Source organism: Scyliorhinus torazame, chromosome 8 (assembly GCF_047496885.1).
Source record: "Scyliorhinus torazame isolate Kashiwa2021f chromosome 8, sScyTor2.1, whole genome shotgun sequence".
NCBI lineage: Eukaryota > Metazoa > Chordata > Chondrichthyes > Carcharhiniformes > Scyliorhinidae > Scyliorhinus > Scyliorhinus torazame.
In genome coordinates, this window is record NC_092714.1 from 273,937,362 (window position 1) to 273,955,217 (window position 17,856).

Sequence of the window (17,856 nt, forward strand, 5' to 3'; positions counted from 1 at the left end):
GTCTCCCCCCCACACACTAACCTCACTGTCCCCCCCCCACACACTGACCTCACATGTCTCCCCCCCTCACACTAACCTCACTGTCCCCCCCCACACTAACCTCACTGTCTCCCCCCTCACACTAACCTCACTGTCTCCCCCCCACACACTAACCTCACTGTCCCCCCCCACACACTAACCTCACTGTCTCCCCCCTCACACTAACCTCACTGTCTCCTCCCCACACTAACCTCACTGTCTCCTCCCCACACAGTAACCTCACTGTCTCCCCCCCCCACACTAACCTCACTGTCTCCCCCCCCCACACTAACCTCACTGTCTCCCCCCCACATTAACCTCACTGTCTCCTCCCCCCACACTAACCTCACTGTCCCCCCCCCCACACTAACCTCACTGCCCCCCCCACTAACCCCACTGTCCCCCCCCACACTAACCTCACTGTCCCCCCCCACACTAACCTCACTGTCTCCCCCCCACTCTAACCTCACTGTCTCCCCCCACACTAACCTCACTGCCCCCCCCACTAACCTCACTGTCCCCCCCCACACTAACCTCACTGTCCCCCCCACACTAACCTCACTGTCTGCCCCCCCACACAGTAACCTCACTGTCTCCTCCCCACACAAACCTCACTATCTCCTCCCCACACAGTAACCTCACTGCCTCACCCCCCACACATTAACCTCACTGTCTCCCCCCTCACACTAACCTCACTGTCTCCCCCCCACACATTAACCTCACTGTCTCCCCCCTCACACTAACCTCGCTGTCTCCCCCCACACTAACCTCACTGTCTCCCCCCCCCACACTAACCTCACTGTCTCCCCCCACACTAACCTCACTGTCCCCCCCCCCACACTAACCTCGCTGTCTCCCCCCACACTAACCTCACTGTCTCCCCCCCCCACACTAACCTCACTGTCTCCCCCCACACTAACCTCACTGTCTCCCCCCCCCCACACTAACCTCACTGTCTCCCCCCCACACTAACCTCACTGTCCCCCCCTACACACTAACCTCGCTGTCTCCCCCCACACTAACCTCACTGTCTCCCCCCCCACACTAACCTCACTGTCTCCCCCCACACTAACCTCACTGTCTCCCCCCCCCACACTAACCTCGCTGTCTCCCCCCACACTAACCTCACTGTCTCCCCCCCCCACACTAACCTCACTGTCTCCCCCCACACTAACCTCACTGTCTCCCCCCCCCACACTAACCTCACTGTCTCCCCCCCCACACTAACCTCGCTGTCTCCCCCCACACTAACCTCACTGTCTCCCCCCCCACACTAACCTCACTGTCTCCCCCCACACTAACCTCACTGTCTCCCCCCCCCCACACTAACCTCACTGTCTCCCTCCCACACTAACCTCACTGTCTCCTCCCCCCACACTCACCTCACTGTCCCCCCCCACACTAACCTCACTGTCCCCCCCACACTAACCTCACTGTCTCCCCCCCCTCACACTAATCTCACTGTTTCCCCCCCACACACTAACCTCACTGTCCCCCCCCCACACAGTAACCTCACTGTCTCCTCCCCACACTAACCTCACTGTCCCCCCCCCCCCACACTAACCTCACTGTCCCCTCCCACACTAACCTCACTGTCGCCCCCCCCCCACACTAACTTCACTGTCTCCTCCCCACACTAACCTCACTGTCTCCCCCCCCACACTAACCTCACTGTCTCCCCCCCGCACTAACCTCACTGTCTCCCCCTCACACTAACCGCACTGTCTCCCCCCCACACGAACCTCACTGTCCCCCCCCACACTAACCTCACTGTCTCCGCCCCTCACTAACCTCACTGTCTCACCCCCCCCAGACTAACCTCACTGTCTCCCCCCCCACACTAACCTCACTGTCCCCCCCCACACTAACCTCACTGTCCCCCCCACACTAACCTCACTGTCTCCCCCCCCACACTAAGCTCACTGTCTCGCCCCCCAGACTAACCTCACTGTCCCCCCCCACACTAACCTGACTGTCTGCCCCCCACATTAACCTCACTGTTTCCCCCCCTCACTAACCTCACTGTCTCACCCCCCCCAGACTAACCTCACTGTCTCCCCCCCCACATTAACCTCACTGTCCCCCCCCCAGACTAACCTCACTGTCCCCCCCTCACACTAACCTCACTACCCCCCCACACTAACCTCACTGTCCCCCCCCCACACTGACCTCACTGTTTCCCCCCCACACTAATCTCACTGTCCCCCCCCCCCACAGACTAACCTCAGTCCCCCCCACACTAACCTGACTGTCTACCCCCCACACTAACCTCACTGTCCCCCCCACACTAACCTCACTGTCTCCCCCCCACACTAACCTCACTGTCTCCCCCCCTCACTAACCTCACTGTCTCCCCCCCCCCCCACACTACGCTCACTGTCTCGCCCCCCACACTAACCTCACTGTCTCCCCCCCACACTAACCTCACTGTCCCCCCCCCCACACTAACCTCACTGTCCCCCCCCCCACACTAACCTCACTATCTACACCCCACACTAACCTCACTGTCTCCCCCCCCCACACTAACCTCACTGTCTCCCCCCACATTAACCTCACTGTCTCCCCCTCCCACACTCACCTCACTGCCCCCCCCACACTAACCTCACTGTCCCCCCCCACACTAACCTCACTGCCCCCCCCACTAACCTCACTGTCCCCCCCCCCCACACACTTACCTCAAAGTCTCCTCCCCACACTAACCTCACTGTCCCCCCCCCCCACACTAACCTCACTGTCCCCCCCCACACTAACCTCACTGTCCCCCCCCCCACACTAACCTCACTTCCCCCACCCCAGACTAACCTCACTGTCCCCCCCACACTAACCTCACTGTCCCCCCCCACACTAACCTCACTGTCCCCCCCACACTAACCTCACTGTCTCACTCCCCACTAACCTCACTGTCCCCCCCACACAGTAACCTCACCGTCTCCTCCCCCCACACGAACCTCACTGTCCCCCCCCCACACTAACCTCACTGTCTCCGCCCCTCACTAACCTCACTGTCTCACCCCCCCCAGACTAACCTCACTGTCTCCCCCCCCACACTAACCTCACTGTCACCCCCCACACTAACCTCACTGTCCCCCCCACACTAACCTCACTGTCTCCCCCCCCACACTAAGCTCACTGTCTCCCCCCCACACTAAGCTCACTGTCTCGCCCCCCACACTAACCTGACTGTCTGCCCCCCACATTAACCTCACTGTTTCCCCCCCTCACTAACCTCACTGTCTCACCCCCCCCAGACTAACCTCACTGTCTCCCCCCCAACATTAACCTCACTGTCCCCCCCCCAGACTAACCTCACTGTCCCCCCCTCACACTAACCTCACTACCCCCCCACACTAACCTCACTGTCCCACCCCCACACTGACCTCACTGTTTCCCCCCCACACTAATCTCACTGTCCCCCCCCCCCACAGACTAACCTCAGTCCCCCCCACACTAACCTGACTGTCTACCCCCCACACTAACCTCACTGTCCCCCCCACACTAACCTCACTGTCTCCCCCCCACACTAACCTCACTGTCTCCCCCCCTCACTAACCTCACTGTCTCCCCCCCCCCCACACTACGCTCACTGTCTCGCCCCCCACACTAACCTCACTGTCTCCCCCCCACACTAACCTCACTGTCCCCCCCCCACACTAACCTCCCTGTCCCCCCCCCCACACTAACCTCACTATCTACACCCCACACTAACCTCACTGTCTCCCCCCCCACACTAACCTCACTGTCCCTCCCCCACACTAACCTCACTGTCCCCCCCCACACTAACCTCACTGTCTAACCCCCACACTAACCAAACTGTCCCCCCCCACACAAACCTCACTGTCTCCCCCCCACACTAACCTCACTGTCTACCCCCCACACTAACCTCACTGTCCCCCCCCACACTAACCTCACTGTCCCCCCCCACACTAACCTCACTGTCCCCCCCACACTAACCTCACTGTCCCCCCCACACTAACCTCACTGTCTCGCCCCCCCACACTATCCTCACTGTCCCCCCCCACACTAACCTCACTATCCCCCCCCACACTAACCTCACTGTCTCCCCCCCACACTAACCTCACTGTCCCCCCCCCACACTAACTTCACTGTCCCCCCCCCCCACACTAACCTCACTGTCCCCCCCCACACTAACCTCACTGTCCCCCCCCCACACTAACCTCACTGTCTCGCCCCCAACACTATCCTCACTGCCCCCCCCATACTAACCTCACTGTCCCCCCCCCCCACACTAACCTCACTGTCTCCCCCCCACACTAACCTCACTGTCTCCCCCCCACACTAACCTCACTGTCTCCACCCCCACACTAACCTCACTGTCTCCCCCCCACACTAACCTCACTGCCCCCCCCACACTAACCTCACTGTCTTCCCCCCCCCCCACACTAACCTCACTGTCTCCACCCCCACACTAACCTCACTGTCTCCCCCCCCCACACTAACCTCACTGTCCCCCCCACACTAACCTCACTGTCCCCCCCCCACACTAATCTCACTGCCCCCCCCCACACTAACCTCACTGCCCCCCCCACACTAACCTCACTGTCTCCCCCCCCCACACTAACCTCACTGTCTCCCCCCCACACTAACCTCACTGTCCCCCCCCCAGACTAACCTCACTGTCACCCCCTCCACACTAACCTCACTGTCCCCCCCACACGAACCTCACTGTCCCCCCCCAACACTAACCTCACTGTCTCGCCCCCCACACTATCCTCACTGTCCCCCCCCACACTAACCTCACTGTCCCCCCCCCACACTAACCTCACTGTCCCCCCCCACACTAACCTCACTGTCTCCCCCCCCACACTAAACTCACTGCCCCCCCCACACTAACCTCACTGCCCCCCCAAACTAACCTCACTGTCCCCCCCCACACTAACCTCACTGTCCCCCCCCCACACTAACCTCACTGTCTCCCCCCCACACTAACCTCACTGTCTCCCCCCCACACTAACCTCACTGCCCCCCCCACACTAACCTCACTGTCTCCCCCCCACACTAACCTCTCTATCTCCCCCCCACACTAACCTCACTGTCCCCTCCCCCACACTAACATCACTGTCCCCCCCCACACTAACCTCACTGAACCCCCCCACACTAACCTCACTGTCGCCCCCCCCCCCACACTAACCTCACTGTCCCCCCCCCCACACTAACCTCACTGTCCCCCCACACACTAACCTCACTGTCCCCCCCACACTAACCTCACTGTCGCCCCCCCCACATTAACCTCACTGTCTCCCCCCCCACACTAACCTCACTGTCTCCCCCCCCACACTAACCTCACTGTCTCCCCCCACATTAACCTCACTGTCTCCCCCTCCCACACTCACCTCACTGCCCCCCCCACACTAACCTCACTGTCCCCCCCCACACTAACCTCACTGCCCCCCCCACTAACCTCACTGTCCCCCCCCCACACACTTACCTCAAAGTCTCCTCCCCACACTAACCTCACTGTCCCCCCCCCCACACTAACCTCACTGTCCCCCCCCACACTAACCTCACTGTCCCCCCCCCACACTAACCTCACTTCCCCCACCCCAGACTAACCTCACTGTCCCCCCCACACTAACCTCACTGTCCCCCCCCACACTAACCTCACTGTCCCCCCCACACTAACCTCACTGTCTCACTCCCCACTAACCTCACTGTCCCCCCCCACACAGTAACCTCACCATCTCCTCCCCCCACACGAACCTCACTGTCCCCCCCCACACTAACCTCACTGTCTCCGCCCCTCACACTAACCTCACTGTCTCCCCCCCACACACTAACCTCACTGTCCCCCCCCCCACACACTGACCTCACTGTCTCCCCCCCTCACACTAACCTCACTGTCCCCCCCCTCACACTAACCTCACTGTCTCCCCCCCACACACTAACCTCACTGTCCCCCCCCCACACACTGACCTCACATGTCTCCCCCCCTCACACTAACCTCACTGTCCCCCCCCCCACACTAACCTCACTGTCTCCCCCCTCACACTAACCTCACTGTCTCCCCCCCACACACTAACCTCACTGTCCCCCCCCACACACTAACCTCACTGTCTCCCCCCTCACACTAACCTCACTGTCTCCTCCCCACACTAACCTCACTGTCTCCTCCCCACACAGTAACCTCACTGTCTCCCCCCCCACACTAACCTCACTGTCTCCCCCCCCCACACTAACCTCACTGTCTCCCCCCCACATTAACCTCACTGTCTCCTCCCCCCACACTAACCTCACTGTCCCCCCCCCCACACTAACCTCACTGCCCCCCCCACTAACCCCACTGTCCCCCCCCACACTAACCTCACTGTCCCCCCCCACACTAACCTCACTGTCTCCCCCCCACTCTAACCTCACTGTCTCCCCCCACACTAACCTCACTGCCCCCCCCACTAACCTCACTGTCCCCCCCCACACTAACCTCACTGTCCCCCCCACACTAACCTCACTGTCTGCCCCCCCCACACAGTAACCTCACTGTCTCCTCCCCACACAAACCTCACTATCTCCTCCCCACACAGTAACCTCACTGCCTCACCCCCCACACATTAACCTCACTGTCTCCCCCCTCACACTAACCTCACTGTCTCCCCCCCACACATTAACCTCACTGTCTCCCCCCTCACACTAACCTCGCTGTCTCCCCCCACACTAACCTCACTGTCTCCCCCCCCCACACTAACCTCACTGTCTCCCCCCACACTAACCTCACTGTCCCCCCCCCCACACTAACCTCGCTGTCTCCCCCCACACTAACCTCACTGTCTCCCCCCCCCACACTAACCTCACTGTCTCCCCCCACACTAACCTCACTGTCTCCCCCCCCCCACACTAACCTCACTGTCTCCCCCCCACACTAACCTCACTGTCCCCCCCTACACACTAACCTCGCTGTCTCCCCCCACACTAACCTCACTGTCTCCCCCCCCACACTAACCTCACTGTCTCCCCCCACACTAACCTCACTGTCTCCCCCCCCCACACTAACCTCGCTGTCTCCCCCCACACTAACCTCACTGTCTCCCCCCCCCACACTAACCTCACTGTCTCCCCCCACACTAACCTCACTGTCTCCCCCCCCACACTAACCTCACTGTCTCCCCCCCCACACTAACCTCGCTGTCTCCCCCCACACTAACCTCACTGTCTCCCCCCCCACACTAACCTCACTGTCTCCCCCCACACTAACCTCACTGTCTCCCCCCCCCACACTAACCTCACTGTCTCCCTCCCACACTAACCTCACTGTCTCCTCCCCCCACACTCACCTCACTGTCCCCCCCCACACTAACCTCACTGTCCCCCCCACACTAACCTCACTGTCTCCCCCCCCTCACACTAATCTCACTGTTTCCCCCCCACACACTAACCTCACTGTCCCCCCCCCACACAGTAACCTCACTGTCTCCTCCCCACACTAACCTCACTGTCCCCCCCCCCCACACTAACCTCACTGTCCCCTCCCACACTAACCTCACTGTCGCCCCCCCCCCACACTAACTTCACTGTCTCCTCCCCACACTAACCTCACTGTCTCCCCCCCCACACTAACCTCACTGTCTCCCCCCCGCACTAACCTCACTGTCTCCCCCTCACACTAACCGCACTGTCTCCCCCCACACTAACCTCACTGTCCCCCCCCACACACTAACCTCACTGTCCCCCCCCCACACTAACCTCACTGTCGCCCCCCCACACTAACCTCACTGTCCCCCCCCACACTAACCTCACTGTCCCCCCCCCACACTAACCTCACTGTCTCCCCCCCTCACACTAACCTCACTGTCTCCCCCCCACACACTAACCTCACTGTCCCCCCCCACACAGTAACCTCACTCTCTCCTCCCCACACTAACCTCACTGTCTCCCCCCCACACTAACCTCACTGTCCCCCCCCCACACTAACCTCACTTTCGCCCCCCCCACACTAACCTCACTGTCTCCTCCCCACACTAACCTCACTGTCTCCCCCCCCCACACTAACCTCACTGTCTCCCCCCCCACACTAACCTCACTGTCCCCCCCCACACTAACCTCTCTGTCCCCCCCCCACACTAACCTCACTTTCGCCCCCCCCACACTAACCTCACTGTCTCCTCCCCACACTAACCTCACTGTCTCCCCCCCCACACTAACCTCACTGTCTCCCCCCCCACACTAACCTCACTGTCTCCCCCGACACTAACCTCACTGTCTCCCCCCCACACTAACCTCTCTGTCCCCCCCCCACACTAACCTCACTTTCGCCCCCCCCACACTAACCTCACTGTCTCCCCCGACACTAACCTCACTGTCTCCCCCCGACACTAACCTCACTGTCTCCCCCCCCACACTAACCTCACTGTCCCCCCCCACACTAACCTCTCTGTCCCCCCCCCACACTAACCTCACTTTCGCCCCCCCCACACTAACCTCACTGTCTCCTCCCCACACTAACCTCACTGTCTCCCCCCCCACACTAACCTCACTGTCTCCCCCCCCACACTAACCTCACTGTCTCCCCCGACACTAACCTCTCTGTCCCCCCCCCACACTAACCTCACTTTCGCCCCCCCCCACACTAACCTCACTGTCTCCTCCCCACACTAACCTCACTGTCTCCCCCCCCACACTAACCTCACTGTCTCCCCCCCCACACTAACCTCACTGTCCCCCCCCACACTAACCTCACTGTCCCCCCCCACACTAACCTCACTGCCCCCCACACTAACCTCACTGTCCCCCCCCCACACTAACCTCACTGTCTCCCCTCACACTAACCTCACTGTCCCCCCCCACACTAACCTCACTGTCCCCCCCCACACTAACCTCACTGCCCCCCACACTAACCTCACTGTCCCCCCCCCACACTAACCTCACTGTCTCCCCTCACACTAACCTCACTGTCCCCCCCACACTAACCTCACTGTCCCCCCCCACACTAACCTCACTGTCTCCCCCCCCACACTAACCTCACTGTCTCCCCCCCACACTAACCTCACTGTCTCCCCCGACACTAACCTCACTGTCTCCCCCTCACACTAACCGCACTGTCTCCCCCCACACTAACCTCACTGTCTCCCCCCCCCACACTAACCTCACTGTCCCCCCCCCACACTAACCTCACTGCCCCCCCCACTAACCCCACTTTCCCCCCCCCACACAGTAACCTCACTCTCTCCTCCCCACACTAACCTCAGTGTCTCCCCCCCACACTAACCTCACTGTCCCCCCCCCACACTAACCTCACTGTCCCCCCCCACACAGTAACCTCACTGCCTCACCCCCCACACATTAACCTCACTATCTCAATGTGGGGGTGAGTGACAGAGGGTAGTGTGGGGTTGAAATTGAAAGGTAAGAACGCAATTTAATACACAATAGAGCTCTGTGCAACGCCTGATGTGATGGGTAGGCTGTGTTGATGTGGACTGCACTTGATGCAGTGTAGCGAGAGACAGACCTCCAACACTTGATAAGTGCAACACGATTTTATTGAACATTTAACTATTATACTTGTTCAACTGTGGGTTGACACTACGCTGACCTGACTGGAGACCTGATACTCGCCTAACCAGACTTACTAGCTACCACATGGTGTTTGCACTGGCCAGCTCACTAACTCTGACTGTCCCAGAGGCTGGGTCACGAGAGAGCGGGAAAACTCGTGCCCTCTGGCTTTATAGTGGTCGAGTCCTGTCTGCTGATTGGCTGCTCTGTTCTGTGTGCTTACTGGTCATCCTGTGTGTCAGTCACTGCCTGTCTGCACTCCATTGTATACATAGATGTATATTATGACAACGCCGTCAATGTGTCGTCAGTACTTGCTGGAACCGTCTTTCCAATTTGCAGCCTATAGCGTCAGGTAGAATGGGGCCTTGCTCCCAGCTCTCTGGGGCTGTTATGTGCACTGATAATTAGTCAAGACCAGAATCGAGGGAAACGACGCTCCCCTCCCCGGTTTCCCCTCTCTCCCCCCAACCCCACAGACCTTGGTGCCTTCCAGAGGCCCACTGCTGACCTGAGGAGATTCCCGATGAGTTGGAGGAAGATCTGTCGGAGCTGACGGTTCATTTGCTGCCTCTGGGAGCGCTTCTTCTCTCGAGCAGCCGCCAGGTTTGTGTTGGATGCCAGGTGAGCCGATGCCAGTTCAGTGTTTGCCCGCAGCTGCTGGGTACTGCAACACAACAGAGGTCAGTGAGTGACTGCGGGGCAGAGGTCACGGGGGCACCACAAGCGAACGGACCAAAACAACGTAAAGGGGCTGGAGGTCAGAGTGCAAAGGTCAAGAAAACAAACAGAGATTAATTGTACATTATTACACCGATCGACCAGGTAAAGAAGGATCACCTTGATGAAAAGCTGTTTGAACAGTCTCGTTTTGATTGCGAGAAACCATGCTGAGACAACGGTGGGACAGACCATGGGCATGGAGGAGGCCATTCGAACCTCAAGCATGTTGTGCCTCTCCCATTATTTCACAGATTTGAAGCAACCTTGATTGTGTTGTGCACGTGACCTGATTATCAGGGAACCTATTTGGCCTTTCCTGTTTCTCGACAAAATAAAAATCTTCAAACACTTTCTTGAAGGCAATAAATCTTCATTTGCCTCACAATGGCTTGGCTATGTTGCATAGATACGTTCCGTCTACGTGAGTGTTTAAACTCTGTCGGAGCCCCCCCTCCTCCCACCCAGAGATGGCTCACCCACACCCTGTCAGTCCATTCTCTTCAGGTGTTTACCTAACTCCCCGTTAACCGCTTCTGCCTGTTCACCTCACCCACTGCGGATTCGAGTGAGTTCCTCACTCTCGCCAGCAGATCATAAGAAATAGGAGGAGGAGGCCATTCAGCCCCTCAAGCCTTCCCACAAGGTGACTGCTGACCAGATTAACTCCACTTTCCTGCCTGCCCCCCCCTAACCCTCGACTCAATCTTGTCGATCAAAAGTCTGTTAAACTCAGTCGTGAATTTATTTAGTCATCCAGCCTCCAGGGAAGATGGTTTCTGACACTAACAGGAATTCTCTTCATCCCCATCTAAATGGGAGACCCCTTATTTACAACTCATTCTCGATTCCCTCACAATGGGAAGCGTTCTGTCAGCATAGGCCCTGACTGGCCCTCTCGGAATCTTACATGTTTCTTTTCATCCCATTCCATAGCTCAGCTTCCCGATGACTGAAAAGGTTTGGTTTATTAATGGCACCTGGGCTATCTCAAAATATGGTTGGGATATCCCTGCGTGGGCTGATTAGTCCAATCCAACAGGCGTCATCAGACCTTCACTGCGAACGGATTTCGCCACTGGTCCAAACAAATTATTATTCCTGGTGCCCACGTGAGTCAAAGGAACACAGGGAATTGGAGCAGGAATGGGCCAATCAGCTCATCAAGCCTGCACCACCATTCACTTCCATCATGGATGAGCCTCTTCCGATACGCCATTTCCCCCCCTCGCGCCATATCCCTTGATGTCATTAGTATCCAGAAATCAAACGGTCTCAGCTTTGAATGTGCTCAATGACTGAGCCTCAAAAAGCCTCCAGGCCAAAGAGTTCCGAAGTTTCACCACCATTCTGAGTGAAGAAATTCCTCCTCGTCTCAGTCTTAAATGGCCTGCCCGTTATTCGGAGATTGTTCCCCCGGGCTCTGGACTCCCAGCCAGAGCAAACATCCTCCCTGCATCCACCCTGTGAGAAATGTGTACTTTCCATTGAGATCACCTCTCAATCAGAACGCTAGAGAACACAGTCCCAGTCTCCCCAATCTTTCCACATCAGGCAATCCCGCTATCTCAGGGAAGAGCCTGGGGACCTTCCACCGTACTCCCTCTCGGGCAAGCCTTTCCTTCCTCAGGAAAGGATACTAAAACTGCACGCAATACCCAGGTCTGGTCTCGCCAAAACTCTACACAATATTACAGGGTGACAGTTAATGTGAAAAAGGGAACTGAAAAAGGAAATTAGGAGAACAAAAATGGGACATGAAAGGATACTGGCAGGTAAAATAAAGGAAAATCCTCAGTTGTTTTGCAAGTACATTAAGGGTAATAGGATAACTAGGGAAAAAGTTGGGCCCATTAAGGACCACAGGGTAATGTGTGTGTGGAGCCGGAGGACGTAGGTAGGGTTCTAAATGAATACTTTGTGTCGGATTCACTCGTGAGAGGGACGGTGTGGGTATAGAAATCAGGGAGAAGGACTGTAATAAAATTAAAGAGATTAACATAGACAGAGAGGAGGTCCTGAATGGTTTTTCAGGCTTAAAGGTAGACAAATCTCCAGGGCCAGATGAAATGTGTCCCAGGCTGCTGAGTGAAGCAAGGGAGGAAATGAGCTGGCAATAATTTTCAATTCCTCTCTGGCCACAGGAGAGGTGCCGGGGGACTGGAGGATCGTCAATGTGGTTCCAATATTCAGGAAGGGAGGAAGGGATAAAGCAGGAAACTACAGACCAGTCAGTCTAACCTCAGTGGTGGGGAAACTATTGGAAACAATTCTGAGAGACAGAATGAATCTGCATTTGGAGAGGCCGGGATTAATCAAGACCAGTCCGTATGGGTTTGTTAAGGGCAGGTCGTGTCTGACCAACTTGATGGAATTGTTTGAAGAGGTGACCAGGTGCACAGATGCGGGAAATGTATGTACATAGTCTACATGGACTGCAGCAAGGTTTTTGATAAGGTCCACATGGGAGACTGATAGGTGCTGCCGATCTATGACTAAAACAGCGACAGTCAGATTAACAATATGGGTTCTCATACAGGCCAAAGTACAATCTAAATTGGGGTTTTCGCAGCGCCCGAGGTCAGAAACAAACACACAATGTGCACGGAGCAAATTCTTTGTTTCCCCACAGCACCTGCCGTCTGCCGAGCAGGACTCAGTGCTCTGCTTATATGGTCTAGCAAGGGTAGACAACTGATCCTTGTTGCAACGATTCCTGATCGGGGTTTTCCATCAGCCGATCACGTGACTTCCAGTTTGGCTTCCTGTGACCAGTACTGGGGGGTGAAACTGTGTCAGGAAAGTGGGAGTATTATGAGGAAAGTACCATCCTTCCAACACACAGCCCCTGGAGACACCCGCACTCTGCATTTACAGGAAGTGAGGACTCTGCCAACAAGGCCTCGGGAAGCCTTGCTGGAGCTCAGGAATCACCCCTTACCTGTTTAAGAATTCCTCGACGACAGCTGTGGGCAGGTGGGGGGTCTCAAGCCCCTTATGTTGTGTTGTCAGGACTGTGCCGTTATCAACGTCCACCAGAACTAACTCTTCCACCTGTAAAGGTGAGCATCCAGAGTGAGTGTTGTATTGACAGGAGAAACACATTCACAGCGCACTCCACAGAATACAAATAGAAACCGTGGATCAGTCAATGAGACAGGCTGGGAGCAGACAGAGGTGGAAAGGTCCAAAGAGAGACCTTGTCAGCCAAATGCAATGCCACAAATGGTGACGCAATTAAAATTCGTGAAACTCAGAGGGTCAGTACTGAGGGAGCGCTGCACTGTCAGAGGGTCAGTACTGAGGGAGTGCCGCACTGTCAGAGGGTCAGTACTGAGGGAGTGCCGCACTGTCAGAGGGTCAGTACTGAGGGAGTGCCGCACTGTCAGAGGGTCAGTACTGAGGGAGTGCCGCACTGTCAGAGGGTCAGCACTGAGGGAGTGCTGCACTGTCGGGTGGTCAGTACTGAGGGAGCGCCGCACTGTCAGAGGGTCAGTACTGAGGGAGTGCCGCACTGTCAGAGGGTCAGTACTGAGGGAGTGCCGCACTGTCAGAGGGTCAGTACTGAGGGAGTGCTGCACTGTCGGATGGTCAGTACTGAGGGAGCGCCGCACTGTCAGAGGGTCAGTACTGAGGGAGTGCCACACTGTCTGTGGGTCAGTACTGAGGGAGTGCCGCACTGTCTGTGGGTCAGTACTGAGGGAGTGCCGCACTGTCAGAGGGTCAGTACTGAGGGATTGCTGCACAGAGGGTCAGTACTGAGGGATTGCTGCACTGTCAGAGGGTCAGTACTGAGGGAGTGCCGCACTGTCAGAGGGTCAGTACTGAGGGAGTGCTGCACTGTCAGAGGGTCAGTACTGAGGGAGCGCCGCACTGTCAGAGGGTCAGTACTGAGGGAGCGCTGCACTGTCAGAGGGTCAGTACTGTGGGAGTGCTGCACTGTCAGAGGGTCAGTACTGAGGGAGTGCCGCACTGTCAGAGGGTCAGTACTGAGGGAGTGCCGCACTGTCAGAGGGTCAGTACTGAGGGAGTGCTGCACTGTCGGATGGTCAGTACTGAGGGAGCGCCGCACTGTCAGAGGGTCAGTACTGAGGGAGTGCCACACTGTCTGTGGGTCAGTACTGAGGGAGTGCCGCACTGTCAGAGGGTCAGTACTGAGGGATTGCTGCACTGTCAGAGGGTCAGTACTGAGGGAGTGCTGCACTGTCAGAGGGTCAGTACTGAGGGAGTGCCGCACTGTCAGAGGGTCAGTACTGAGGGAGTGCTGCACTGTCAGAGGGTCAGTACTGAGGGAGCGCTGCACTGTCAGAGGGTCAGTACTGTGGGAGTGCTGCACTGTCAGAGGGTCAGTACTGAGGGAGTGCCGCACTGTCAGAGGGTCAGTACTGAGGGAGTGCCGCACTGTCAGAGGGTCAGTACTGAGGGAGTGCTGCACTGTCGGATGGTCAGTACTGAGGGAGCGCCGCACTGTCAGAGGGTCAGTACTGAGGGAGTGCCACACTGTCTGTGGGTCAGTACTGAGGGAGTGCCGCACTGTCAGAGGGTCAGTACTGAGGGATTGCTGCACTGTCAGAGGGTCAGTACTGAGGGAGTGCTGCACTGTCAGAGGGTCAGTACTGAGGGAGTGCCGCACTGTCAGAGGGTCAGTACTGAGGGAGTGCTGCACTGTCAGAGGGTCAGTACTGAGGGAGCGCCGCACTGTCAGAGGGTCAGTATTGAGGGAGTGCCGCACTGTCAGAGGGTCAGTACTGAGGGATTGCTGCACTGTCAGAGGGTCAGTACTGAGGGAGTGCTGCACTGTCAGAGGGTCAGTACTGAAGGAGTGCCGCACTGTCAGAGGGTCAGTACTGAGGGAGCGCTTCACTGCTAGAGGGTCAGTACTGAGGGAGTGCCGCACTGTCAGAGGGTCTGTACTGAGGGAGCGCTGCACTGTCAGAGGGTCAGTACTGAGGGAGTGCTGCACTGTCAGAGGGTTAGTACTGAGGGAGTGCTGCACTGTCAGAGGGTCAGTGCTGAGGGAGTGCTGCACTGTCAGAGGGTCAGTACTGAGGGAGTGCCGCACTGTCAGAGGGTCAGTACTGAGGGATTGCTGCACAGAGGGTCAGTACTGAGGGATTGCTGCACTGTCGGATGGTCAGTACTGAGGGAGCGCCGCACTGTCAGAGGGTCAGTACTGAGGGAGTGCCACACTGTCTGTGGGACAGTACTGAGGGAGTGCCGCACTGTCAGAGGGTCAGTACTGAGGGATTGCTGCACTGTCAGAGGGTCAGTACTGAGGGAGTGCCGCACTGTCAGAGGGTCAGTACTGAGGGAGTGCTGCACTGTCAGAGGGTCAGTACTGAGGGAGCGCTGCACTGTCAGAGGGTCAGTACTGTGGGAGTGCTGCACTGTCAGAGGGTCAGTACTGAGGGAGTGCCGCACTGTCAGAGGGTCAGTACTGAGGGAGTGCCGCACTGTCAGAGGGTCAGTACTGAGGGAGTGCTGCACTGTCGGATGGTCAGTACTGAGGGAGCGCCGCACTGTCAGAGGGTCAGTACTGAGGGAGTGCCACACTGTCTGTGGGTCAGTACTGAGGGAGTGCCGCACTGTCTGTGGGTCAGTACTGAGGGAGTGCCGCACTGTCAGAGGGTCAGTACTGAGGGATTGCTGCACAGAGGGTCAGTACTGAGGGATTGCTGCACTGTCAGAGGGTCAGTACTGAGGGAGTGCCGCACTGTCAGAGGGTCAGTACTGAGGGAGTGCTGCACTGTCAGAGGGTCAGTACTGAGGGAGCGCCGCACTGTCAGAGGGTCAGTACTGAGGGAGCGCTGCACTGTCAGAGGGTCAGTACTGTGGGAGTGCTGCACTGTCAGAGGGTCAGTACTGAGGGAGTGCCGCACTGTCAGAGGGTCAGTACTGAGGGAGTGCCGCACTGTCAGAGGGTCAGTACTGAGGGAGTGCTGCACTGTCGGATGGTCAGTACTGAGGGAGCGCCGCACTGTCAGAGGGTCAGTACTGAGGGAGTGCCACACTGTCTGTGGGTCAGTACTGAGGGAGTGCCGCACTGTCAGAGGGTCAGTACTGAGGGATTGCTGCACTGTCAGAGGGTCAGTACTGAGGGAGTGCTGCACTGTCAGAGGGTCAGTACTGAGGGAGTGCCGCACTGTCAGAGGGTCAGTACTGAGGGAGTGCTGCACTGTCAGAGGGTCAGTACTGAGGGAGCGCTGCACTGTCAGAGGGTCAGTACTGTGGGAGTGCTGCACTGTCAGAGGGTCAGTACTGAGGGAGTGCCGCACTGTCAGAGGGTCAGTACTGAGGGAGTGCCGCACTGTCAGAGGGTCAGTACTGAGGGAGTGCTGCACTGTCGGATGGTCAGTACTGAGGGAGCGCCGCACTGTCAGAGGGTCAGTACTGAGGGAGTGCCACACTGTCTGTGGGTCAGTACTGAGGGAGTGCCGCACTGTCAGAGGGTCAGTACTGAGGGATTGCTGCACTGTCAGAGGGTCAGTACTGAGGGAGTGCTGCACTGTCAGAGGGTCAGTACTGAGGGAGTGCCGCACTGTCAGAGGGTCAGTACTGAGGGAGTGCTGCACTGTCAGAGGGTCAGTACTGAGGGAGCGCCGCACTGTCAGAGGGTCAGTATTGAGGGAGTGCCGCACTGTCAGAGGGTCAGTACTGAGGGATTGCTGCACTGTCAGAGGGTCAGTACTGAGGGAGTGCTGCACTGTCAGAGGGTCAGTACTGAAGGAGTGCCGCACTGTCAGAGGGTCAGTACTGAGGGAGCGCTTCACTGCTAGAGGGTCAGTACTGAGGGAGTGCCGCACTGTCAGAGGGTCTGTACTGAGGGAGCGCTGCACTGTCAGAGGGTCAGTACTGAGGGAGTGCTGCACTGTCAGAGGGTTAGTACTGAGGGAGTGCTGCACTGTCAGAGGGTCAGTGCTGAGGGAGTGCTGCACTGTCAGAGGGTCAGTACTGAGGGAGTGCCGCACTGTCAGAGGGTCAGTACTGAGGGATTGCTGCACAGAGGGTCAGTACTGAGGGATTGCTGCACTGTCGGATGGTCAGTACTGAGGGAGCGCCGCACTGTCAGAGGGTCAGTACTGAGGGAGTGCCACACTGTCTGTGGGACAGTACTGAGGGAGTGCCGCACTGTCAGAGGGTCAGTACTGAGGGATTGCTGCACTGTCAGAGGGTCAGTACTGAGGGAGTGCCGCACTGTCAGAGGGTCAGTACTGAGGGAGTGCTGCACTGTCAGAGGGTCAGTACTGAGGGAGCGCTGCACTGTCAGAGGGTCAGTACTGTGGGAGTGCTGCACTGTCAGAGGGTCAGTACTGAGGGAGTGCCGCACTGTCAGAGGGTCAGTACTGAGGGAGTGCCGCACTGTCAGAGGGTCAGTACTGAGGGAGTGCTGCACTGTCGGATGGTCAGTACTGAGGGAGCGCCGCACTGTCAGAGGGTCAGTACTGAGGGAGTGCCACACTGTCTGTGGGTCAGTACTGAGGGAGTGCCGCACTGTCAGAGGGTCAGTACTGAGGGATTGCTGCACTGTCAGAGGGTCAGTACTGAGGGAGTGCTGCACTGTCAGAGGGTCAGTACTGAGGGAGCGCCGCACTGTCAGAGGGTCAGTACTGAGGG

At 57.6% G+C, this 17,856-nt stretch overlaps 1 protein-coding gene across 7 annotated transcripts in view; it reads right to left on the minus strand.

The window, feature by feature from the left end:
• The window catches only part of LOC140428660 (DENN domain-containing protein 3-like), a 294,281-nt gene that overhangs the window by 167,939 nt on the left and 108,486 nt on the right, over positions 1–17,856 (minus strand). For all 7 annotated transcript variants that reach the window (XR_011948826.1, XM_072515350.1, XM_072515345.1 and 4 more), the window contains 2 exons: positions 13,184–13,296; positions 10,034–10,189 (listed from right to left, as the gene is read on the minus strand). Coding sequence is in view for 6 of the 7 variants with exons in the window: in XM_072515350.1 (XP_072371451.1) it covers positions 10,034–10,189; positions 13,184–13,296 (269 nt within the window). In the remaining variant the exon portion in view is untranslated. The remainder of the gene's footprint in view (positions 1–10,033; positions 10,190–13,183; positions 13,297–17,856) is intronic.